We start from the raw sequence: 24,929 nt of genomic DNA, 5'->3' as shown, positions 1-24,929 counted from the left end.
CCTTGACACCAGCACCCTCCCCCTACAGGCTTGCCCTCCCAGTAGCCCTGCCTCCTAGCCCTACGTGTCGCCCTTCCTGACTCCCAGCTCCCCCGTGACCCTGGTCCAATCGGGAGGAGATGATGTGGGTGAGAATTAAAAAGCAAATATTCCACTGAGCACATGCCAGTCGAGGGCCTCTCGTGTTCCAGGCTCCGTGTCTGGGGGGGGGCAGGGCACAGGGCTGGGAACGCAGGATTAGGAGTCAGCGCTGGGTGGGGGCGGGGGGGGGTAGATTCAAATCCCGCTGCTGTCACATGACAGCTGTGTGACCTTCAACGGCTGTGGCAGGAGCCCTTGCTTGGAGTCACAGCTCCTTCTAACTTCCTCCTCTGTAAGATGGGGATAATGGCAGCACTGGCCAGTTCTAGGGGACTTTGCTGAAGTTTCGGGGGGCTGCTCAGTGTTGCCTGGCCTGAACTGATTGATTCTTTTTAGAAGGCTGTTAGTGAAGATTCGGCCCTTGGGCGGCAGACACGGGTCCGAGAGGCTGTGACAGCCTCTCTTCTTCTTCACACAAGGTCATACTAGGTAGTCAGCAGGCAGGGAGAGCAGGGGAGTTCAGTCCTCTGCCGGTGACTTGGCTTTCCCCTACCAAGCCAAAGGATGGGAAACCCTGGCCCCTGTTATGGGAGAGGCTGACAAAGAGGGCTTTCCGTGCCGCCCACCGCGTGACGAGCCCTGGGCCCGAGCCCATGGCCGCACAGGCTCTCTGTTTTGGGGCAAGTGCTTGTTGGAGGGTTTAAATGAGATAGTGCGAGCTGTTTGATTGGAAGGTGCTTTGGCAAACAGACATTGCAGCGCACTTGAGAAATGTTTCATCGCTGCTGCTGACCTGGGGCCAGCACACAGCAGGCGCTCAGTATGTGCTCATGGATTCGTTGTTGGGCTCTGAGGGCCGTGGGAGGCGCGGCCAGCAGAGCAGGGGGAAAGGGTGGGGGCTGGCTGTAGGGGGTGCTGAGGTTTCTGCCGGGGCCGGGGGTGGGGTGGTGGTGCCTCTGCAGCCCCCAAGAACCCTTCGTTTCTTTTGAAGGGCTGTGAAGGATAAATAGGAGTTTGCCCCCAGCTGGGGGGTGGGGGTCTGGGAAGGTTTTGTCTGCCAAGGAAGCTTCGTTGGGTGGCCATTGATCTGTTCCCCCATCCCTGTTCCTCTGAGGTGCCCGTGGCTGCCCGTCTTGGGTCGAATCTCCTGGCTAAGCTGAGCAGGTGTGATACCTGCGAGCCTGGACCTTTGGGGAAACATGGGGTTTTGGTGTCTCTTTGAAATCCAGCCTTGGCTGAGGGACCCCCTCTGTTGTCTGAGGGTCCCTTTTGCTTCTGGCTCGCTGTGTTGCAAGGAAGGCTCTCTGTCCCTCAGTTTCCCATCTGCGCAGTGGGGGATTGGAGCAGTTCCTTCCTGCAGACTTTGGTGGGACTGTTCTCTGATGAGGTACTCTGGCAGGGGTGAGGGCTGGCCAACGAAGCAGGGCAGGTGATGGGGTCCCCGCCGCACGGTCTCAGGCGCTATGTGGTGGCTTTGAGCCTCGCTGTGAGAGGCAGCGGACGTCATGGAAGACTCTTGGCCCTCATGGAGCCAGCGCTCAAGTCTTGGGCTGCCCTGTTACCTAGAAATCCTGACTGCCCTCTTGGGGCCTCTGTCCTCCCTCAAACGGCCCTGGGACCTCGGAGTTGTGCCAGTGTATGTTCCTCACCGCTTATGACTAATGGTGGAAATATGAGGCATGGGGCCAGGCCACGGACTTCCGCAGCCTAGAGACCTTGACTCCCTCTGACAGTCCTCCTTCCCCGCACTGCGGGGTCTGGTTCGGCTGCAAGGAGGGCTGGTGCCTTTGATCCCTGAGCCAATGGGGAGCATGTCAGGAACCGTGGGCACCCATGCCAGCTCTGGCCCGACTTCTGAGCCTCCCGGGCTCTTGGAAAGGGCCCAGGCTCCGCCATCTGGGATTTCCCCGAGTGCCTCAGGGCAGGGCTGGGACTGTCCACTTCTGAATGTCTGAGCTGAGCAAGCTAGAGGTGAAACCCACTCCGTCTGCCTCCTCGAGGGACTGTGTGCAGTGGGCGGCAACAGAGGCAGCACCACACAGTGGCTCTGGGCACCACTGAGTCAGGTCCTTTGGGCCGCTTACTGGCTGTGTGACCTTGGGCAGGTCACTCCAGCTCTCCAGGCCTGTTTGCCCATCTGCCCCCAGTGAGAAGTGATGAGAGCCGGGGCCATGTCCCTAGGGACTTGGCACACAGTAGTCGTGGTTACTGCCAAGTTCATTACTGTGGTACAAGCTAGACCACGTGGATAGGGAGCACTTCCAGAGAGGAGGCTGAGCCACCACTTTGTGAATGGGGAAAGGTGCTTCAAGGGAAGTTTCAAGAAGAAGGGACAAATGAACAGGGCTGTGAAGGATGAGTAGGAGTTTGCCTCGTAGTGACAGTAGAAGGAAGTACATGCAAAGGGTATGTTTGGGGACAGCTTGAAGTTCAGTGCATGCCAAGGCCAATGGGTGGGAGGTAAGGCCAGAAGAACTTGCTGAGTTCAGGATGTGGGCAGCCTTGGGTGTCAGGCTAAGGAGAGTGCAAGCGCCATGGAAGGTTTTGGAACCGCAGAAAGGCATAAACAGAGCTGGGCTTCAGGCAGGTTAATCTGGCAGTGGCCCAATGGTCCGGGGGCAAGCAAAGCAGGTCCTGGTTCTGAATCTCAGCTCTGTTCTTTTCCAGCGGGTGACCTGGGGCAAATCAGTTTCCCCTTTGTGTCTCAGGCTCCTCATTTCTCAGTGGGACTTCCAACAGCACTCTGAGAATTAACTGAGATGATGCTTGCAAAGTGCTCAGATAGTACTGGACACACAGCACTCTCCTGGTGACTGTGTGGGGCAGATAGGAGGGGCAGAGATCAGAGCTGGAGGCTGGGAGCTTCGGGACAGCACCCAGGCGAGAGACACTGGGGATGGTCTGAGACCTCAGGGGAGGGAGGGGGAAGTCACAGGCAGAGACAGACCATGTATCACAGAGGAGAGCCCTGGCTTGGAGTCCAGCAGGCCTGGGGTGAATCTCAGCTCTGGTACTTCCCAGCTGTGAGACCTAGGTGAGGCCCTTAGTTTCTCTGAGCCTCATTTTCCTCATCTGTACAATGGGCCTGCTGACCTCCATTACTCAGGGCCCCGGTGAGTAAGAAGTTGGGGTTCTGGGCTCCTGGGAGATACCTGCTAAGAGTCCTTTGAACTTGAAGCTGGCGGGGAGGGCAGAGGGAGTTGAGGAGGCCGCTGGGAGGAGAGAAAGTGTGGCAGGCAAGGGGAAAAGCAAGGGGGAAGGGGGATGTTCACTGGTAATTAGAACGCTTGAACTTCAGAAAAGTTAATTAATGACGAGGCTGCTGTTCAGAGCAGTCTCAGGCTAGAAGGGGGCCCTGGCAGGGACTGTGCTTAATTACAGGCTATGGCAGGAGAGTGGTGGTGGGGTGGGGGGTGGGGGTAGGAAGGAGCTTGGCTGGGCCGGGAAGGTCTGAAGGAGAGGTAGGAAGGAAGGCAACATCCCAAGGTGAGCGAGGGCCTGGGGATGAGAGGGAGGCCGTTGCCAGGGAAACCAGGTCCATTCGCTGTCAGGCAAGAAGAGGTGTTCACCCCCAGTGGGTGGGGTCTGGCTAGCGTGGCTACTTCCCAGTTTAGAGCAAGGGGCCAGGATTTTCATTTGGAGACACACAAGAATCACAGGATATCAGAATGGTCAGGGCCTGTAGAGATTTACTTATTCATGCAACAGACGTTTACGGAGCTCCTACTAGATGCCTGTCGCTGTTAGAGGGATGAATGCAAAACCCTTGTCCCCTTGGAATGGAGGTTCTGGTTGGGGTAAAGACCACAAGCATGCCAACAAGACAGCTCGCCGGGCCTCTGGAGACTGAGTTCCATTCCTCTTGGTGCAGAAGCTGGTGAGGGCCTAGGCTCAGATATTCCAGAATCTAGTGATGAGTTCTAACCCCGGTTGTGGAAGAAGAGGGAAGGACAGGGGTGTCCAGCGCATCCCAGCCACACTGCACAGGCCATCTGTAGGCGCCAGCCCCGGCCCTGGGGCAGACACGGAGGAGGCATAGGTCAGGGGAGGAGAGAGGTGGTCAGAGAAGAGAGGCAATGATGGTCAGAAGGAGGTGTTCAGAGACGGACAGGCAGGGATAGCCCAGAGATGGCCTGCCAACTGGGCCTCTCTGGATTTCTCATTTCCTGGCCCCAAAGGGAACACTTAGGCTGGGGCAAGGAAATAGGGGAGGGGTCCTCGAGAGCGGGGGCTTGGTAGGATTTGGGTCCTCTGGTGGGTCCCACACCGGCAGCCATGTCTGTTGAGAGGTGGCTAGGCTGGGCTTGTATCCAAGGGTTTTGAAAACTTGGGCATTGACCTACTCAGGGGAGGCATGGGGAGGGCACCAGGGTATGTGCCTGTATTTGTGGTGGGCGGGGCATTATACTCCAGGGAGCATTCAGCCCTCCCTTGGCTACCGTCTTCCCGACTGTTTTGTCCTTGACTCGGTGTGTACATGGTTTGAATGTGTCAGCATGCTGGTGATCCTGCTGAACTGCGTGACACTTGGCATGTACCAGCCCTGCGACGACATGGACTGCCTGTCCGACCGCTGCAAGATCCTGCAGGTGAGGCGGCCCACTCGGCCTGGCTTGCTACGCCCCGCCCACGAGGCCCCGCCCCGCACCAGCCTTGCCCCGCCCGCCTGTCATACCCCGCCCACTAGCCCGGTGCACCACACCTCGCCCTACCTTCCATACCCCGCCCACCCGCCCCGTCCACCCCGCCCCACCCGGTGTGCCATACTCCACCCCTTCTGCCACAAAGCCTACTTGCCCCTGCCCCGCCCTGCCTGCCCCGCTCCTGCCCACCACGTGGCCTGCTCTCGCTCAACTGGCTGTCCTCTTCATCGTTCCCAAATGGTCTTACCCATTCCCCTTCTTGATCCTTTCTCCCCTTCATGCCCTCTATATTTTGGAGCCTCTGCCCTAGTTTAGGGCCCCATCTTCCCAACCTAGATGCCTCCCCAAACCTTCTCCTGGTCTCCCCAGTCTCAGACTAACCATACTGCCCAATGCTCACTGGAGTGCCAGTGACCCTGAGTCTCTGGTCAAAGCCTGCCCTTAGCTCCTGGTGCTCTTGGAATGAAGGCTAAACTGTAATTTGCTGTCAGTTCCTGTCAGGAGCCAGCCTCCTGTATCTCTCCTGTTCTCATCTCCCGGGTCCAGGTGGGGTCCTAAACCAGGGTACCTGCCATGACCCCATGCAGCGCTTGTCTACCCGTAGTGCAAGGTGTTAGGGTTATACCAATTTTACAGATGTTTATAAACATCCTCATCCCATGTCCTGTCCCTGGAAAAGCCAGATTCCTCCTGGGAGGAGTTGCCTTCTGCGTCTTGTGTTTCCATGGGACTCAGCAGTTCTGAGCTGCCTTCAAGCAGCCCAGGGTCTCAGAATCACCCCCTGGGGCACTTGTTAAAGATGCAGACCTGGCCCATCTCAGATCTGCAGAATCAGAATCTCTGGGGTGGTAGTTCCTGGGTCTGAGAGGGTGACAAGCTCCTCATCCAGCCCCAGGCCCCTGAGGAGAGTTAGAACCAATTAGCCTCACTGGGTGCCAGGCTGGCTTCCCAACCAGCTGGTGAATTCATCAAGGACTCCTTTCTATGTCAGTGACATCCAGCCTCCCTCCTGACACACAGCAAGTGGGCCCATTTGTTGAATTGACCATAGCCCTTGATGATCTGGAAAGAATTCCACCCAGGCCCTGTGCTCAGGAAATACCTACTCCCTTGAGCCTATACGCCTATATGCATTTGGGGCCTTGTTTCTAAACAGAGGAAGGCAGCCCTGAAACCTGCCCACAGGAACATCAGATCTGTTTGGAGAAAGCTCCTTCCACGTGGGCTTTGGAATCAGACAGACCTGAATGTCAGTTCTGATTCTGCCGCTTGTGTTCTGCAATATGTTCTTATGTTCTGGGGCAAGTTGCTTGACCTCTCTGAGTCTGTTTCTGCCCCTAAATGGGGCTATCCGTGGGGTTGCTGTGGGAATTAGGAAAGAGAATGCAGATCAGATATCTAGCCCAGTGCTTGGCCCAGTGTTATCAAGGAGAGCCCTTTGCCCTGCCCCTATTAGGGGCCCTTGTCAGTAGGCCTGACTTTCGGGAACAAAAGAATGGGCTGCATGACCTTAGGCCTGTTCCTTCCCCTGTCTCTTCATTTGTGAAATGACTCCACTGGACCAGGATCTCTGAGGTTCTCTTCCTGCCCAAGAGGGGATGTCTCCAGGTCTTTTCCATGAAGGACATTTCCTTCATGTCCATGCCTTTGTCCTCACCCCACACTGTGGCTCCAACCCTGTGGTTCTGCTCCAGAGCCTCATACTGTCCCTTGCTTCTTGCCTTCCTCCCGTCCCTGCAGGTCTTTGATGACTTCATCTTCGTCTTCTTTGCCATGGAGATGGTGCTCAAGATGGTGGCCCTGGGCATTTTTGGCAAGAAGTGCTACCTTGGGGACACATGGAATCGACTGGATTTCTTCATTGTCATGGCAGGGTAGGTAGTGTATATCACAGGTCTTAGCGTCTGGTGCACACCAGACATAATGCAATTAATCTGTGGGGCTTCTTGGTGTTTATGAGGAGGCTGCATTGGGTAGGGCCTTCCTGTACTCCTGGGGTGGGGGGAATGATGGCCCTTTGCTGAATGGCCTAGACAGACAGAACTTCCTCCCCTCTCTGGTAAGACATGTGTCCTCCTGCACTGTCTGCTGATACTGGGTCTGTTTCACACTAACTGTAGGACCTTGAGAAAGAAACTTAACCTGAGCCTCAGTTTCCTCATCTGTAAAATGGGGATAAGTATGGCTCTATCAAATGAGCACCCAATCAATGTTAATTATTACCCTAAAGCGCTCAGCAGGTCAGAGACAGCCCCAACTCAGGCACTGTGTGACTCCAAACTGTGGTTATTTCTTTCAAGACACAAACTACAGTCAGAGAGAAGCCAGGTTGCAGGTTAGCCCATTTGAAGCCTCTTGGACCCTGCTTTGTGCCTTGTTCCTGCTTTCCTGGGTCAGACTGGGCTGGTGGCTACTCCTGCATTCATCTAACAGCCAAGGGGCGAATGAGCTCCTTCGAAGCACTGTCCTAGGCATGGGGTAGGAAGAACAGCCAACGCAGAACAGGCCTTTTCCTTCCCAGCTACTGTGCAGGGAGAGACATCCACCAGCTATGGAGGCGAACGTGCCACACACACAGAGACAAGAGCTCTAGGGGAATCTCTGTGGTTTTCTGAGAGCATATCTGAGACAACATGGTGGCTTGGGGGCTTGAGGACTTTGCTGAGGAGGTGACACACAAGAGCGGGAGGACAAGCAGGTGTTCATCGTGCCCGGTAATGGGTCAACAGGACAGAACTGAGAGGGGCAAGAGACAGAGGGGGAGAGGGAAAGGCTGGAGGCCTGCGGCTGTGCGCGTGAGTGTGCACGTGTGGGTGTGACAGTAGGGAGTACTCACGTATGTGTGTCAGTGTGTGTGTGTGTGTGTGTGTGCGTGTGTGCGTGCATGCGAGGTGCCCCTGGGACAGGGCAAGGAGGGAGGATAGGCACCCAGCCGAGATGGGAAATCAGTGTATGCTGAAATCCACAGGGATATTCTGAAATGAAATGATTTGTCCACCAGCGTTTAAAAAAAACCATTACACCTCTGCTCAGGAGGCTTTCCTGAGAACAGAGTTCAACTTCACCGCCACCCTGTCAATTATTTGGACCTTGCTGGAAGCTGTGCTGGGTTCATATGGTTTCTTGTGAACTGTGCCCCTCCCGTGGTCAAGTCTTTCATTCTCCTTCTCGTTTTGCTTTGGCTGGAGGCCATCCTTAAGTCGTTTGTTGTTGTTTTAAAGACAAGGTGTTTGGATAGTGTAATTTTTCAGAGTTGTCTCTCCAAACCTACATTCCTTTGATCTTCTTGTGCGAAGGACAGTTTTTGTCTGCTTCACTCTGGAATCATAATTTCTCTCCTCAGAGCCCTGCATGTGGTCCATTGAAATCCACAAGCTCGAACTGCGGGTGAGTCCAGGACAGGTCTGACTCCTCTTCCTGGCTGTTTCCCTGCCAGATCCTTGTAGGGTTTTCTCCTCACCTTCAGAATGCAGACAGTACACTAGGGCAACTTTAGGTATAGAACTGCTCCCCATGGAGCCTTTTAGAACTGGTATTTTCCTTCACGTCAAAAAAAAAAAAAATATATATATATATATATATATATATTTCTTTTATTGGCTTTTTGGGTTTTGTCCATTCTTCTCTGCTGCCTGCTGGCAGTCCCACGAAGTGGATATTTCCCTCCTGTATCTGTTCTCTGCATTTACCCTCTTTTCCCTCAAAGGTTTCGTCTGTACTAGAGGAGAATTTGTTGACTTGTCTTCTGAGTCACCAACGATGTCCTTTCTTCTAGTTACTGCCCCTCCTGGAATCATTCGTTTCGTCTCCCCTGTGTCTTGTTAATTCCCAAGATCATTTCTTGTTCCTGGGTTTCTCAGACCCATTCTTGTTTTATGGGTGTGACACTCATTCGACTCTCATCTTATGGATACGAAGTAGGCTTCTTAACAGTCCTTTCCTGACCTTGAAGTCAAAGTATAATCTCCAAAGAGTTAAAAAAAAAAAAAAGACCTGCACACAAATCTTAAAAGGCATGTGATTTAGCCCCCGTCTTAATGAGGAACGGGCAAGTTGGTAGTCAACAGAATTAGGAAAACAGGCATTGGAGAGAAAATGTGGGGATGAGAGAGTTAGGTTGGAATCAAAACTGGTTAACGACCTATCGGGTCATAAAACGATAACTTGGGTTATCTTTTCTGTTGTGCAGAAATCACTTACAAAACTGCAGGAGAATGTGATTCCACAGCAGCCAGACCTTTAATTAACAGTCAATAGTGAACGAAACCAAGGGATATTCCCCCTGATAGTGAAGTAATCTTTAGCTGGGTGTGTTAAGTAATGCTCCTAAATGACACGGTGAGAAATACTGACCTCCCTGTGCCTTACTTCCAGGTTTTAGGATAATTGTTCTTGACTCCTGCTTGGGGGAAGGCATTTGCTTTGCCGGTTCCACTCAGTGCCTCCTACGACACCCCCACCTTGCCCTTTTGACTTGAAGAGTCTCTGTTGCTTACTGAGTTCCCCCCCTGCTCCATTAAAACACTGAAAATCCAAGCGGAGGAGAGTGAGGACTGGCAAGGTCTCTGGTATCTTCTCTCAGTCCTTGGGTGGGGTCCATAGGCCAGCATCCCGCTGGGTAGGTGTGGGGTCGGTGGCGGGGTCGGGGGCGGGGAGAGCAAGGGCTGCACGCATGCGCAGTCACGGGGGGGGGGGCATGCTGGGTTTAATGCTCTGCTATGTCACCGTTTTGAAATTCCTTCTAGATTTTGAAGGGGGGCCCTGCATTTACATTTAGCACTGAGTTCCACAAATTATATAGCTGGTCCTGGTTGGGGAGAGGTTCAATGGAGACTTTTTTCCTAGAGTCATGAACACATGTGGGTGACCCAGACCTGTCTTGTTCTCAAGGTCATCCTTGTCCTTTGTGCCTAGGGATGGTGTGGGTGCGGAGGGCAGGATGGGAAGCCACAACCCGAGGCTCCACAGCCCAGCTCCCCAGTCCCAGCCCCGCTTGGTGCTATAAATGTTAGGTTTCCTGAGTAACGGGCCTGACATCCCAAGGACGTTTCTTCCTTCCTGCTCCTCCCCTTCCCCAAATTACTGGCTCCTTTTTCAAGCTGTGGAGGAGACAGTCTCCACGCTGGAAGGTTCCTTCGAGGTCAGAGCCTTCACCTCCACATCCAGTCAGCCCCTGCTCGCATGCTGTCGCTGTGGGGAACTCACCTAGCAGCTGATACCAAATGGGGACAGCCCGATGTGCTAGAAAATTCTTTCTTTCACTGAGCCAAATTTGTCCTCCTGTAGCTCCCATCTGCTGGGAATATTCATTCACTTGTTTGTTTAAAAAAATCAGTATTTATTGAGCACTTACTACATGCCGGGCCTTGGGTTGAACAAGAGAGATGCCATTATGATCGCACGGTTTAGAAAACAGATGTAAAACAGAGAATATGATGCTAAGTAAATTCTACATTGGGATTAGGGCTGTTGCAAGGAAGCTCAGAGGACCATGATATTGTGGAACAGGGACCTGATTTACACAGGGGGGTGGTGGATGCCCCCCGAAGAAGAGAGGCCCCGGCGGGGAATAAGAGCTGAACGGGCAGAGGATGAGGGCAGAGTGTCTAAAGGGGAGGGGACGGCCTGCAGAGGGCCCCCAGGGCTGTTCGGGGAAGGTGTGTGAGGGGAATTTGGGGGCCTAAGGATCCTGGGGAGGGTGGGCAGGTGCTAAAAGATGGGGACAGAGAGGGAGGCAGGGGCCTGATAACAGAGGGGGCCCAGAACCTGCAGGGGAGGTCATCTCTGACAGACTCACGACGTCCTTCAGAATTTGGAAGGCGGTTCCTTTCCTCCTTGAGGCTCCCTCTCATTTTCCTTTTCCTTTCCTTTTTTTTTTTTTTTTTAAGATTTTATTTATCTGAGAGAGAATGAGAGAAAGAGAGCACAAGTAGGGGGAGGGGTAGAGGGAGAGAGAGCGAGAGCAGCAGACACCCTTCTGGGCAAAGAGCCCAATGCAGGGCTCAAATCCCAGGACCCTGAGATCATGACCTGAGCTGAAGGCAGATTCTTAACTGACTGAGCCACCCAGACGCCCTCCCTTTCTTCACATGGAATGTCCCCAACACCCGCCACCATTGGTCAGAGGACAGCAGAGGCCACCTCATCTGCTGGGCTCATTTGAGGCTGTCACGGTGCCTGGCCTGGGGTAGGTCCCCAAACTCCCAATGACAGCTCACGGGGCAGAGAGAATGGGCTGTCCTTGTCCCCGTGCCATGTGGTGACCTGTTGAGCGGCTGTGCTCCCTGCCACGCCCTTTGTGTTCACTTTCCAAGCCAGGTCTCTCCTACCCTGGAACTAGACACAGTTGACCTTTTCTTAACCCAAGTACCAAACTTTGCGTGTTTTGCCATTAATCTTCTCTTACAGTGATCCCTTGGAGTCCTGATTCAATCACTCATTACACTTACTTCCTGTGCTTGATCTGCTCAGGAGAGCGCAAACCTCCAGTAAATATGGGTTATGCTTGAATCCACCTCACTGTCTTATCTGAACTACACTTTTCTGCTCTTGTCTATTAGGAAGTCATGAAATAGTCAATGGTGTTACTGTTGAACTTGAGATATTCTTTATGTCTCTGTCTCTCTCGGTGCATTGTGCTGGTACTTCTACCTCCTCCCCCAACAAAAACCTGAATGGCCATTGCCATCTGTGGGGAGCGGCCTGGGCATTTCTGTTAAAATCTTCCCCAGGAATTCCAGTGATGATTTTCTTAGGTGAACCAGGGCTGGGGGACTGGGCTGCAGGGACCTCTCCAGAATGAGGCTGAGGCAGAGTCTTGCCAAGGGCACGGCTGGTGAGGACCCCGTCTTGGATGAATGCAGGGAACAGGAGCTGCCTTGAGTCAGAAAGCTCTTGAAAACTTCCAACTGTGATGGCATCCCAGAGAGGGCCTCGGTGTAGGAAAGTGACGAAGCTAAGGGATGACCACAAGCAGACCAGGAATAGGCAACCAACCTCTCCACTCCTCAGACACATGCACAGCCTTGCCCCCCTTCTCAGTGCTCCTCAAAGTTCAAGGAGCAACAGGATCTCTGGGGGGTCCATGTTAAGATGCAGGTTCCCGGGCCTCCCACCCCAAGGGTCCAGACCCAGGGATCTGGGTATGGAGGGCCTAGGAATTTGCGTTTTAACCAAACACCCCGCTGGCCCCAGTGCAGGTGCTCTCACTCATTTGACCCTCAAGATGCCCTTGACCGGGAGAGCTTCCAGTGGAGATGACAATTCCCAGTTCTGGGGAAGAAGCGTGAGGAGGGCCCCGTCTCTGGTCTGGGGCCGGGATCTGAGTATTACGACAGATCGTGACAGGCAGACGTACCTCGTGGACAGAACTGTGGGGACCCCGGCTAGGAATTTCTTATCATCATTAAAAATATTAACACAGATAGCAGTAATGTCAGTAACTCAGCCCCTCAGCCGGGGAGCGAGAAGGAGGGGCTGGTCTGTGTCCATCAGACTCTGGGAACCTCTTTTCGGGCGCGAGTGAGCACACACAGGGAACAGCTTGCCCATCCTGACTTTTACAGGCTCTGGGGAAATAAAATGTCAATAAGAATTGTTCCTCGACCCCAGACTGGAGCTTTCTAAAAAGAGCAGGCAGGCACGTCCCCTCTGCAGTTGCTTGCTGGGAGGTCCTTTTGTCCGAAGTGCCCGTCCGTGGTTCTTTAGAAAGCAAAGGGAATTGAATCTTCCTCGGCTCCATCTGGGGTGTGATAAAAAGTAAGAACATCTACTGTTTGCCGAGTGCGCACTGCGGGGCCAAGCTGGGCATTTGCTGGTTTCATCTTCAGACTGGCTCTGCGAGGGATGGACCGTGGTGAGTTGCATTTCACAGATGAGGCACGGTAGCAGGGAGAGACCTGCCCACGGTCACGGGCTGGTAAAGGAAAGGGCTGGAAGGTGAACCCAGGGAGCGAGGCTCCAGAGGCTGGAGCTGAGTCCTGGTTTTGCTTACCTTGCTGGGAAGCATTTGGCTGCAAGTAACAGAAGACTCAACCAGCGGTGGCTCGAGGAAATCCTGGGGTGTTTTTTCCAACATAACATGAAGTTCTGAAGTCGATGTGCGCTGATGATGGCTCTGTGACGTGGGGGCTAATGTCTGTGATTTTCCAGGCCTTCCTTTCATGGTCACAAGGTAGCTGCTGAAGCTGTGGGCTTCATGCCTGCCTCGAAGGAGGGAAGGATGAAAGGAAACAGGGCTGTGCCAGTCGTGCCTGGCCACTTGGATCAGGAAGACATTTTCTTTCCTAGATCTTTCCTCCGTGCTAGCACACTTGGCCAGAACTGGGTCTTGTGGCCACGTTTAGCTGCAGGGATAGCCAGCAAAATAGAAAACATCATTGAATTTGGCTCCACCAGCCAAGAATTGTTCCCTGGGGCCAGGCAGGATTGGAAGCAGAGAGAGTGCACATTACGTGGGCAACTCTCAGCGTGTGCCACATTCCTCTCCTAGGGCCTGAGTTTCTCTGTCTGCTCTTGGCCAAAGCTGAGGCCCTGTCATGTTACCAAGCCTCACTGGAGCCTCAGGAGCTCTGCCTGGGCTGCCAGGGCAAGGTGTGTGATCTATTGAGAAGTCTAAAGTCAAATTCAAGCCATCCAGGCTGTGCAGAGGCCTGTCCCTGCTCACAGACTGGGCTGCGGTAATGGGAGTCAGAGTGTCATCATTGTGGCTGTTTCCAGGAGCCTTTGGAGCTGGCCTCCCTCCGGCATGACTCTGTATGCATCATCTGTGAGTCAGGGAAGCACTCCTTATGTCAACAAGACCTGGGCACCCTCCTGGTCTTCCCGTCTTCACATCCTGATTTATCCTGGGCTCTACAGGTCTGTCTGCTCCAAGCACTGGGGCTCTGAGGGCAGGGCTGAGGCTGACTCAACATCCCAGAGTCCCCAGAGCTTGGCTCTGGGCCAGCATGGAGGGGGAGTCTCCATGACTTGTTTGCTTGGAATCTGTTGTGACCGGGCACTGTGGAGCTGCAGGAGAGGGTATCTGGAGCCATTTTCTTCCTTTCCTTTCTTCTCTCTCTTCCCTCCCTCCCTTTCCTTTCTACCCTTCTCACCCTCCCTCTCTCCATCCCTCGTCCCTTCCCTTCCCTCCCTTCCTTGCTTCCTTCCAAGATTTTTTTTTTAAATACATTTGAGAGTGAGAGAGAGCATGGGAGTGAGAATATGAGCAGGGGGGAGGGTCAGAGGGAGAGGGAGAAGCAGACTTCTGGCTGAGCAGGGAGCCCAGCGCCGGGCTCAGTTCCAGGACCCTGGGATCATGAACTGAGCCCAAGGCAGGTGCTTAACCAACTGAGCTACCCATGTGTGGAGCCACTTTCTTTCTTTTTTTTTTTTTTTTTTAAGATTTTATTTATTTATTTGACAGAGATCACAAGTAGGCAGAGAGGCAGGCAGAGAGAGAGAGGAGGAAGCAGGCTCCGCTGAGCAGAGAGCCCGATGCGGGACTCGATCCCAGGACCCTGAGACCATGACCTGAGTCGAAGGCAGCGGCCCAACCCACTGAGCCACCCAGGCGCCCCTGGAGCCACTTTCTTTTAAGCTGAACTGGCGTTGGGTGGGTGTGGACCTGGGAAGATTCCAGTGGGAACCTTGGGATGGATGTTTTTCTCATTTGCTGTGGAGTAGAGTGGATGAGAGCAATGGTAACCACTCAGGTTTGTTTCCATGGAAACAAGATGCTACACGCTCTGCGGGCTGAGGGGTAAGTCGCCGGAGATTCTCAGGCCACAGGTTGACAAGCCGACACCAGTCAATCATGAATCCGGAAGGCCTCTCTCGGTTACACGGGAAAGGAACCTGCTGACCCTGGTTTAGGGGAGTTTATCATTTCCTTTCCTGAAAGCCGCGGGGTCTCTGGTTTCAGGGCCCATTTGATCCGGAATCCTGGAAGAGATCACTAGACACTGTGTCCTTCCATCTTACAGCTCTGCTCCTTGCTCTGTGCTGACAAACATCCCGGCAGCTTCCTGCCGGGGGGTGCGGGTGGCAGAGGGCAGCCCCGGCCTCAGAGCCCTCTCTTGGACTCACTGGAAGGGGCCCTTCCCTTTCACAGTCCCTCCAAGGAGTGTGGAACGTAGCTTCCTTGACTTGGATTGGCCGGCGTGGGTCATGTGCTCATTCCTGAACCAATCACTGCGGTTGGGATGAGGCTGTGCTCTGATTGGCGATCGCCAGTCCGGGCCCCACCCATGCCACGTGGCCTGAGAGTGGGAAGCGTAGACTTCGCAGAATGCCAGGATTGTTCGCTCGAGAGCTGGGAAGGGAGCTCTGGGTAGGCAGAAATCAGCAGGTTTACCAGAAGTGGTGTTTACTGACAGCGTTGCGCTCCCTTACGTCCTCACAATCCCGAGAGCTTGGGAGAAGGGGTGCTTAATGCCATGTTGCACATTTGGAAATGGAGGTTCAGAGAGAGTAGCAACCTGCCCCAGGTCACACAGCTTGTAGGGCCGAGATCTGGGATGTGCTCACATATGGCTGGCCCAGAGCCCATGCTGACTCACAACACGAAGGGTTTTACCTGTTCAGAGGCCAAAATGTTCCAGTCCACCTGCCCCTGAGGACCTGGGCAACTTTACCAGCCCTCAGAGGGCTGCCGGCTGAGTCCTCCGAGAGGGACATTTACCCCCTAAAGTCTGGTAGAGCCCAGAGTGTCTGTCTGGCTCCCAGCAGTTGTTTCCACTGGTGGTACCCAGAGGAGGCTAGTGTAACGTGCAAAATTTCATGAAGCAGACATCGGGAGGCATATTTGGGACCTGTACTTAAAAATGACGTCTTATTGTTTATCTGAAATTCTGATTTACCTGGGAATCCTGTATTTGTGTGGCAGCTGTACCTAGAGATGAAGTCACTGGAGTATTGTTGTCCGAGCGGAGGCTTGTGTGGAGAAGATGCGGCTCTCCTGCTGCTGTGGTCCCTGGGGCTACCCTGGGTCCCACCTGCCTGGGGTCTGTGTATGCAGCCTTTCCTTCGTCTTTGAGGCCCCAGAACTTTCCTTGACTCTGAACTTGGCCCAAGTTGGTTTCAGAATCCCTGTTTCCTGGTTTCATAGGATTTGTGTGAGGGTGTATGGATGGAAGTGACCTGTAAACCAGAAAGTGCTGGCCAAGGTCAAGGGTTAATGTGATTGCTCCCTAATTCTCTCTTTCCATCATTTCCTCCCTCCTTAACCTCCCTCAGCTGCACACCTACTATGCGCTAAGTGCGGGGTAGCGGTGTGGGCTGGTGGTCTAGTCATCGTTAGAGCATGCCTGAGTCATCACAGGGCTGCCTCCTGACAGATGATCTGCCATTTCCAGCATCTCAGCTTCCTTTCCATTAGCTACATCTCAAATTACATTTTAAGAAAGCCCCCGTGGGCCCCTTGCAAAGATTGAGGAAACACCCTATTTTTATCAGCAACACACAGAAATCATCTCCTGGGAGGGGTATTTCCTGGAAAGATGTTAAATCTCAGTCATTTTATGTTGCTTCTTGTCAGCTCCAGGCTTTTTTTTTTTTTTCCCCCTGATCTTGTCCCTCAAGTTCTGTGTTTGACAAGTTGGCATGGAGAGCCCGCCCTGGGCCGGGACACCGGGGACGTAGCTGGGACTCGGAGCCAGGCCCTGCCCTGGGGAACTGGGACATGACAGAGCACATGTCAGAGCCAGAGGTGCCCTCCTAGGGGACAGCGGGACACAGGGCAGGCGAGCTTAGTTCAGGGGTGGGCCCTGGGCCTTTCTGGGGCACCCGGGTAGGTCGGGCAGGTGCAAAGGCAGGTATCTTGGAAAAAGCCCAGGGCACTGTGGGAATGTGGGGTGTGCACACGCTCCTGGAAGGCAGGGCACGTGGCAGACGGTGCTGGGGTCACATCAGAGCTTCCGGAGGCCCTTCCTGCTGGGCTTTCTCAGGCAGGAGGTGGGGCTCAGGGAGGAGTAAGGCAGGCACGTGCGATTCTGCGATTCGTGGGCAGGTGTGAGCTGAGGCAGGGAATGAGGCTTCAACAAAGGAAGTAACTGTCAGCGCTTCTTTGGCTCCTCCTTGGGCCAGGCCCTGTTCTTTTTTTTTTTTTTTTAAGATTTATTTATTTGAGAGAGAGAGAGTGCGCACGCACACCCGTGAGAGAGAGAGGGAGAGTGTGTGCAAGCGGGTGGAGGGGCAGAGAGAGAGAGGGAGAGAAACTCAAGCACACACCCCACTGAGCAGGAGCCCAATGCGGGGCTTGATCTCAGGACCCTGAGATCATGACCTGAGCTGATATCAAGAGTCTGATGCTCAATCGACTGAGCCACCCAGGCACCCCGGGGCCAGGCCCTGTTCTAAGCACTGACTATATTGGAGCCCATATCATTTTCCCCACAGCCCTAGGAGGTCGGTTCAGTGACTTGCCCAGGGTCACTTGGTATGCTGGGGTTGGGATCCGGCTCCATGCTCTAACCACCAGGGAAAATTCCCCCAGGGGTGCTTGCCTGATTCTAGGCACTGCTGTGTGTGTGTGGGGTTTCCTGGCTACCTGGCCAGCTGAGGCGGGGGTGCTTGGGAGCCAGAAGGCGGCTGGCCTGATGCCTGATGAGGAGGGGGGCGGGCTGCACAGAGCTCCCAAATCCCACGCTCTCTGGCTGTGTGATCTGGCCTCTTTCTGAGTCTCAGCTTCCAAATCTGGCAGTGGGGGCCAGAAGTCCTCAACGGGAAGGTGTGTCAAGTGCCTGGCACATAGTGCTCAGGAAACCCTTGTGAACCAGCCAGGACCCTTGAGTCGTCAGTGGGAGAAACCAAAGGCAAGTGCAGCCCAAGCCTCAGAGGGACTGTATTGGCTTACAACTGGAGAAAGCAGAGGGCAGATCTGGGATTGGATGGAGGGAGTGCTCGAACCATATGGCCAGGCTCCTGCTTCTCTCCAGCTCTGGACTCAGCCTTCTTTTGAGTTGGCAGAATTCTTAGGCCACCATGGAGGCAAGATGGCTGTTAGCGCCTAAGGGTTTCCAGGCGGTAGCTTAGCCGGGGAAAGCCCTCTTCCCTGTCACCCCAGCTCAGCAGCCAGGCTGCCCCTCATGGCCCATGGGACCCATGGGGTCTCATGCCCATCCTGAACTAGTCACGGTGGCTGGGGGTTGGTGTCCGCCATGTGACCCGGCCTGGGCCTCTAGGGCTCTCTTGGGAGCCAGGGGATCCGGGGGTGGGGGAGGAAGTCCCCTCAGCAGGAATAGGTAGGGCTGTGCCCTGAAGACCCGGGTTCTCTCTCCCAGCCCACTCCTGCACCTGAGCCCCTCTCCTCAAGGACATCCCCGGAACTGGGTTCAGCTACTCTCCTCCTGGGGTGATGTCAGGACAGAAGTGTTCGCTTTAAAGCAAAATTACTTACCTAATTAGGTGCTTGGGAGCTGGCAGGAGGTAGTGGGGGTTTTTGTTGATTTTTTTTTTTAGACTTTTAGCACCGAAAGCTGTGTGATAAAGTAACTGTGTAATTAGGAATTAATTTCTCACTCCTGTAAGTGATGTCTTACTTGGGGCCCGAGGGAAGTCAGCCCAGTGGTTATTTACCCATAGAGTGACCCTTCTTCACCCTCTCTTTTTTGGAAGGGGGAGTGTCTCCCATAGCTGTCATCCAGGGTGTGGAGGGAAGTAGCTTCTTTCATCACATGTGTTATTCATGCAAAGCAGATCCCTGAGTGCCTACGGTGTGCTGTGTGGGGTTGGTGTGGGGGTATGTCTCAGAGGGAGGGGTGACTGGCCAGCCCTGACCCCCTCTGGTCCCATTCTGAGGCCCACTCCACACAGTCTCTCAAGGCGTCCCGATTGTGCCCCCATTGTCCACATCAGTGACCCGCTCACGAACAGCCTCTCATTGGCTTTTCTCTGTTTCCTCCCCTCCCTTGCCACACTCCTTGGGATCACCTCCGGAGCTCTTGGCTCAGGGTCTGCTGTGGGGGAACCCATGCTAGACAGGAGGTATAAACAGAGTGTGGAATAAGCCAGAGCAGAGAGGGGCTTAGACTTTGTTTTGAGAACAATGGGGAGCCACTGAGAGTTTAAGTCAGGGAGCAATACAGCTAGATTGGAATTTTAGGAGGTTTTAGCTGATTGAAGAAGGGATTGGGGGGAGGAAGTAAGAGACGGGAGAATAGTCAGGAGGCTGCTGTACCTGTCAGAAGAGAGGAATGGTGACCAGACTAGGGCAGGGGTCAGGGAGCTGTGAGCAGACTGTCCCAAGTTGGTGCACAGAGTCACCATCAAGACATCATGGTTCCTGTGAGATAGACTCAAACCCACATTTCCACCCTTCTAGTTACATGTTCTGCCCATCTTTCTCCATCCTTGTCCAGTATCCCCCTTTCTGTCCTCTTCCCCTCAGAGAAGAACGAGAACTCCTGGATTCTTCACTGTTCACTTACTATGTGTTCTTTATCACTGAATGCGTTTATACCCTGTCTGGTTCCCCCAGAGGAGATGTAGGTGCAATATAACACCCCCCCCCCAAGTAGAAACATAGAAGAGAGGTATAGAACCTGGCAGAAATGTTTAGGCCAGTGGATTTCCTGGAAGGATCTTTCTTGCTAAGAACTCAGTAACTCATTACCTTTCCTCCTTGACTGGATTGTCAGGAAGCTCAGAGCTAAGATTCCTAACACTAAATTCTCCAAGAAATTTCTCATGGGAGATTTTCAGTGGACCCCCTGAGGGCTGCAAGTGATGAGGTCTCAGGGACATTTCTGTAGTAGATTGTGAAGGTGTGTTCCCACACTGAAGCCCTGGAGGGTTGGGTCAGGGGGAAGGGAAGAGGCTGGGCTAGTGCCTCTCTCTGGGCCTGCCAGGCAATGTGGCTGCTTCAGTCCACCTCAGAGACGGGCATGGGTCTGATCAGCTTCCCATGAGCTGCTTGGGATCTGAGAGGTGCTCAGATCCTAAAACTTCCTGACCCTGGCTAATCATGGGTCTTGGTGACATTCATCTACACCCTGTGGCTCACTCAGAACCCAGGAGCCGGTCCCCTCCTTGTTTTAGAGAAACACAGAGGGAGAGCTTGAGCCTGATTTCTCACCCCGAGGCCAGAATAGGCCAGGTAACTGTAGATGTTTCCAGTTCTTGGTCCCGGCCTGTCCCAGGGCAGGGCCGGGGACGTGGTCTCTGTGGGCAGCCTTGCTTATTGAAGAAGCAAGGGTTCCAGTCTCTCACAGGTTCTTCTTGGGGGGACATGGAGCCCCTGGAGCAGTGTGAGGCAGGGCCAGGGGTCAGGCAGGGTTGGCCGGAGGGCGCCTGCTGTGGGGAGCCCCCGGCGGAGCGTGGGGAATGGTGTGGTGGGTTCGGAGGAATTGGGGGGGGGGCTCAAACGGGTTAACGCGGGTAAGGAATGAGACCTGGCGGCAGGCAGCAGGCCCTCCGACGCCGTGTGCTGTTTCTGTCTCGCCCTCAGTCTGGGAGGCATCTATTTATTTTTATTGCGAGACTTCGAGACTTCATGGGGATGGGAACAAATCCTGGGCTGTCACCTGCCAGAGCTCAGCAGGTGTGCCCTGGGGCTCCCGAAACAAAGGATCCTGGTGGGTTTCAGTCTGGCAGAGGCTGGGCACCCCCACCCCAGCATCCCCAGCAAAGCCAACACGGAGCCTGGGGAGCCCAGCTGTGTCCAGGGCGAGGTGCTGCCCCTGCTGACAGGATGGAGGGAGCCAGGGCAGGAGGAAGAGGACAGGTGGGGGAGGGGCGTGCGGGAGGAGCGGCCGGAGCTGGGGCAGCCGGCCCAGGTGTGTGTGTGTGTGTGTGTGTGTGTGCCTGTGCGTGTGCCTGAATCAGTGCGAGCGCCTGTTTGTGTGCCCGTGTGTGCCGCCCCCACAGTGCCTTCATCACACACGTCTCCCTGGCTGCCTGGAGAGCTCTTTCTACAAAATATGAAAATGACAGTTGGCTCACCCACGCACGGAATCCTCAGAGAGCTCCACTCCCTCCGTGCCCCGGCACACATCACCCTCTCTCCCCACCCACTGCCCCTGGGCCGGCCTCAGCCTGCAGCACCCTTTCTGCCTGGCGGCTGCCCCTACCTCCCCTCTCTCCTCCTCCTCCCCCCTTCCTTCTCCCCCTTCTGCCTCTTCTTCCCCTCCCCCTCCCCCTTCAGCCTCCTTTTCCTCCCTCTCCCTCCCTCCCACCTCCTCCTCTACCTCCCCTCCTTGGTCCTCCAGGTCCCCATCTCTCTGTTCTAATTCTCCGTCACTTTTTGGGTCACGCCCCCTCTTCTGAATATGGGCTCTGGTAGGAGTGTGTGTGGATGAGGGTGTCCAAGGAGGGAGTGTGTGTGTGTGTGCACCGACGGTTGTGTGCAGGTGTGTGACTCTGCCTGCGAGAGAGAGCATGGGAGCCAGAGCCTGTGCCCCAGGAAGCTGGGGGATGGATGGAGGCATTTCAGGCCAAGAAGCTTTCACTCAATTATTCTTCAAGCAGCGGGAGGGGGCGGTGGCTTCCCAACAGTTGGACAGGTTTGCCTGGTGTGTGGGAAAAGCCTTCATTTCCCCGCTGATGGTAGTGACAGGTGGAGCTGGCGGCCGTGCTGGAGCCCCAGGGTGGAGGATGGGGTTGCCGGGGGAGAGGGTGGGAGGGTCTGCTGAGCCGCACCCCGGGTCAGTCTGAGGCTGTAGGCCTAGTAGGGGGAGAGCAGGGACAGGTAGGAACTGAGCAGGACAGGCAGGATCTGATGGAAGCTGGGAAACCACAGAGGGGATCCCAGAGAGCTGCCTGCAGTGGAGATCTGGGAAGACTTCCTGGAGGAGACAAAATTCCTCCAAGGTATTTCAGGGCCGGTTGCACGTGGTGAGGGAGGGTGGACCTCTTAGCTGAGGTCCTGGAGGAGCAGTAAGGGCTCCAGTGTCATCTCTGCCTTTGGGTCTTTCCCTGGCTGGAGTGGCTACTCCTGAGCGCTGGGGCCAACTCTGAGTCCTTCTTGGGTCTGTAGTCCCCATACTGGCTTGGTTCATTGCAGACTCTGGTGTGGAAAAACTTCCAGGACTCTAAGGGGCATCACCGGATCCTTAAAGCATGAGAAAGGTTTCAGTGGACAGATGAGAGAGAGCATCCCAGGTGGAAGGGACAGAGGGTGCAGAGGCCTGGCGTGGCCGATGCACTGAGCCCAGGAGGCCGGAGCCTGGGCACCTTGCAGGGACTGTGCCTGGGAGAGCGTGGACTTTTCCTGCAAGTCAAGCACGGCGTGCCTGTCGCATCCCCGGAGGTGACACCTGGACTGCTGGGAGCCCGTGGTTGGGCCCAGAGGACTGGAGAGCAGACAGGGGGGGGCAGATGTGGTGTGACCCTGGCTGGGCGACCTGGGACATGCGACGTCACCTCTGTCTGGCTCCTTTCCTCGTCTGTGACTTTGGGCATCGAAGCCAGGCTTACTGGGGACCTGGGTGCTGGGGGAGATTTAAGGACTGGGGGCCCGGCTCTAGGCCTCTGCCGGCAGCCAGGACCTGACACTGCGGCTGTGATTTTGCCTTCTGGTCACTGCCTGGGGTCAGCCGCGCCCCACCCCCGCCTTGGTTCTCCCCTGCTAGCCTTCCCTGCTTTAGAGGCTGCTGGGGAAGCCCGGGCAAGAGCCACTCAGCAAGTGCTGGGCCGCAGCCGGGATCCTGACCCCGTTCCTCCCTCTCTCCTCCAGGCAGCTATGGGCACGGATGGACGAGCGTGGGTGGCTGGATGCTGTGGCTTGGTCCGAGGCCCCGTGTCCCTCCCGCTCCATCCCTCACTGTCCCCCTTTCTCTGCAGGATGGTCGAGTACTCCCTGGACCTCCAGAACATCAACCTGTCGGCTATCCGCACCGTGCGCGTCCTGAGGCCCCTCAAAGCCATCAACCGTGTGCCCAGTGAGTTGGCTCCCCCCGTGCCCCCCCCCCGCCGCTGGCAGCCATTCCTGAACTAAGACAAGAATGATCAGCACCTTCCAGCGCCTGTGCTGGGCATGGGGTTCCCTCAGTGACCGGACAGATGTGGGTCCTGCTCCCACCAGGCTCCTGGGCCTGTTTTTGGGCCCAAAGACGCGGGAGGGAGGTCCTGGTAGCTCTGAGTCCTGTAAGAACTGGAATAGCAGGATTCTGGGGAGTCTGGTTTTTCGGGGACAAGGCTCCTTGTGTGGGGCGGCTGTCAAGGAGGACACACATGTGAAAAGAAGCTGTTTAGTTTAAGGGAGAGCAGCCCCAGCTTTCGCAGGGGAGGGGATCCTCAGAGCCCTCACGGTGCCCACTTAGAACTCAAGCTCTGTCCCCCAACCAGGTGCCCGCGCACCCACCCACATCAGGACCCAACTATCCGTCTGTCTGTCCACCCAGTGTTGAGAGGTTATGTTATGAGAGGCCCTGGCATCTGTCCATATTCATAATCGTCAGAGCTTTTCCATCTCCATGATTTTCGTGAGCTTATGATCCCTTCGTGACGGAGGAGGTTTTCTCATGGAAAACCGAGGTGAAAAGACCAAGACTCAGAGACGCCAAGTAACTTGCTCAAGAGGCCTCCTGACTTCCCGAGCGGTGTTCTTTCTAGGACCCTGAGTTTCGATTAGGATGGGGGATGGGGAAGGAGAGAAGGAGGGAGCCCCAGCTGGCTCCTGCCTGGGATTTAGCCCTGTCAGCCAAGGGCAGGAAGTTTCGTGAGCACCTACTACCTCCGGTGTGGCATTTGATGTACTGATGGCTGACTGAATCCTCTGACAACCCTGGTGAGGCTCAGGTCGGTGGCGAGTGCCCGTGGGGCTGGCCTGACGCTGGGCCGGTGGGGTAGGGCAGCGGAGGCCACACTTAAGGAAGGCTGTTTGTGGAGGAGGCTGGGTGGCCCAACCGTAACTGCATTCTGAGATGGGCAGACCGGGCCAAGTACGGAGGGGGTCCCGGCGGTGCACGTACAGGGTCACGTCCCCACATGTGAATGTTGACATGGTAGGAACCCCCAGGGAGCCCCGAGTGCTACTCTGAAGGTCCTGAGGGAAGGATGGGGAGGCTGGGGCGGGGTAGGGGTAAGTGATGAGGAGCAAAGCTGTGAGGGGAGTGGGGAGGAACAGTCCAGCACTGTGCCCCTGGTCCCCTCCCACTGCTCTGGGGAGACTTCACTGGGGGCAGGGCGGGGGCGGGTTCCCCAGCTTCTCTCTGTGCTTCCCACCTTCACTAATCCTACAAGACTTTTTCTAGATCACCTAGTTCAAAACCGTCTTTAGCCCATAGAAGGGTCACAGAGCCGGCACCTTGGCACCCGGGCGTCTAACCAGTACACTCGCCACAGTGTGTGTCCCCTCCATGATGCCCCCCCACCCTTTCCTGGGGTGCCGGCCACAGGATGGGCTTCCTTCATGGAGCGCCCACAGCTACCCTAGTACATGGAAGCCGCGTGAGAACTATGCGTCAGGGACACACTGAGCAAGGGTGTTGAGCAGCTGTCCTGTGCCAGGGCCACGGGGCCGTCGGTGCTCAGACACAGAGGTGTCCCGGCATCGTGGAGCACGTGGGGCACAACATGGGGAAGGTGGGGGCCTGGTGGTCCAAGACAGTGTCTGAACAGAGACCCTGTGCAGTCCAGGGACTAACCAGGCCACAGAGGGTTTCAGAAATGCCTGGCAGGAGTGGGGAGCATGGGTGGGGCAAGCCAGCCTCAGGGTGGCTCCGGGACTGCAGGTCAGTGATGGCCGTGACCGTGACCGGGTGGGGTGGGACTGAGGGAGCAGATGCCCAGAAGGTCCAGGTCTCACCTTGGGGAGTGAGGGGGGAAGCCCAGAGTCTTGTCTGAGCCACCTCAGAGGGAGGGCATGGGAGGGGCCCCGTTTCTCCTGCCTACCCCACCCCCTGGCCCTGGCCTTCCCCATTGTTGTCCCAGGGCAAGCAGGGACAGCTCTCAGGAGGCAGCCCCCCGTGGTCACTGAGTCCATGGGCCGGGACCCCTTTCTAGCAGTGTGTGTGCCTGTGCCAGGGGTCACACAAAGGTGTTTGTACATTGTCCCGCATTCTGAACCTCCCGGTCTTGGGAACAGTGACATAAAGGGACATTTGAGAAGAGAAGTTCTGGGGGGAGGGGACAGAGCGTGGGTCTCTCTCTAGGGGGGGTTTCTATACATCTCTGTGTGGATGCATGTGAGTCTGAGAGTCTGCATGACCACAGGAGACCACGTGTGTGTACATGCGTGTGCATGTGGCATGTGTGGTGCCTGTGTCTCTCCCTGCCACCCCCCAC

General features: G+C 55.3%; 1 protein-coding gene across 1 annotated transcript in view; it reads left to right on the top strand.

Moving 5' to 3' along the window:
- Positions 1-24,929, top strand: part of CACNA1I (calcium voltage-gated channel subunit alpha1 I) — a 112,404-nt gene that overhangs the window by 25,572 nt on the left and 61,903 nt on the right. The window contains exons 3-5 of the mRNA XM_044226297.1: positions 4,559-4,670; positions 6,465-6,598; positions 22,485-22,582. Of these exons, the coding sequence (XP_044082232.1) occupies positions 4,559-4,670; positions 6,465-6,598; positions 22,485-22,582 (344 nt within the window). The remainder of the gene's footprint in view (positions 1-4,558; positions 4,671-6,464; positions 6,599-22,484; positions 22,583-24,929) is intronic.

The sequence above is a fragment of the Neovison vison genome, chromosome 12 (assembly GCF_020171115.1).
Source record: "Neovison vison isolate M4711 chromosome 12, ASM_NN_V1, whole genome shotgun sequence".
Taxonomy (NCBI): domain Eukaryota; kingdom Metazoa; phylum Chordata; class Mammalia; order Carnivora; family Mustelidae; genus Neogale; species Neogale vison.
Note: the sequence above shows the minus strand (reverse complement) of the source record. Positions and strands in the feature narration are given on the sequence as shown.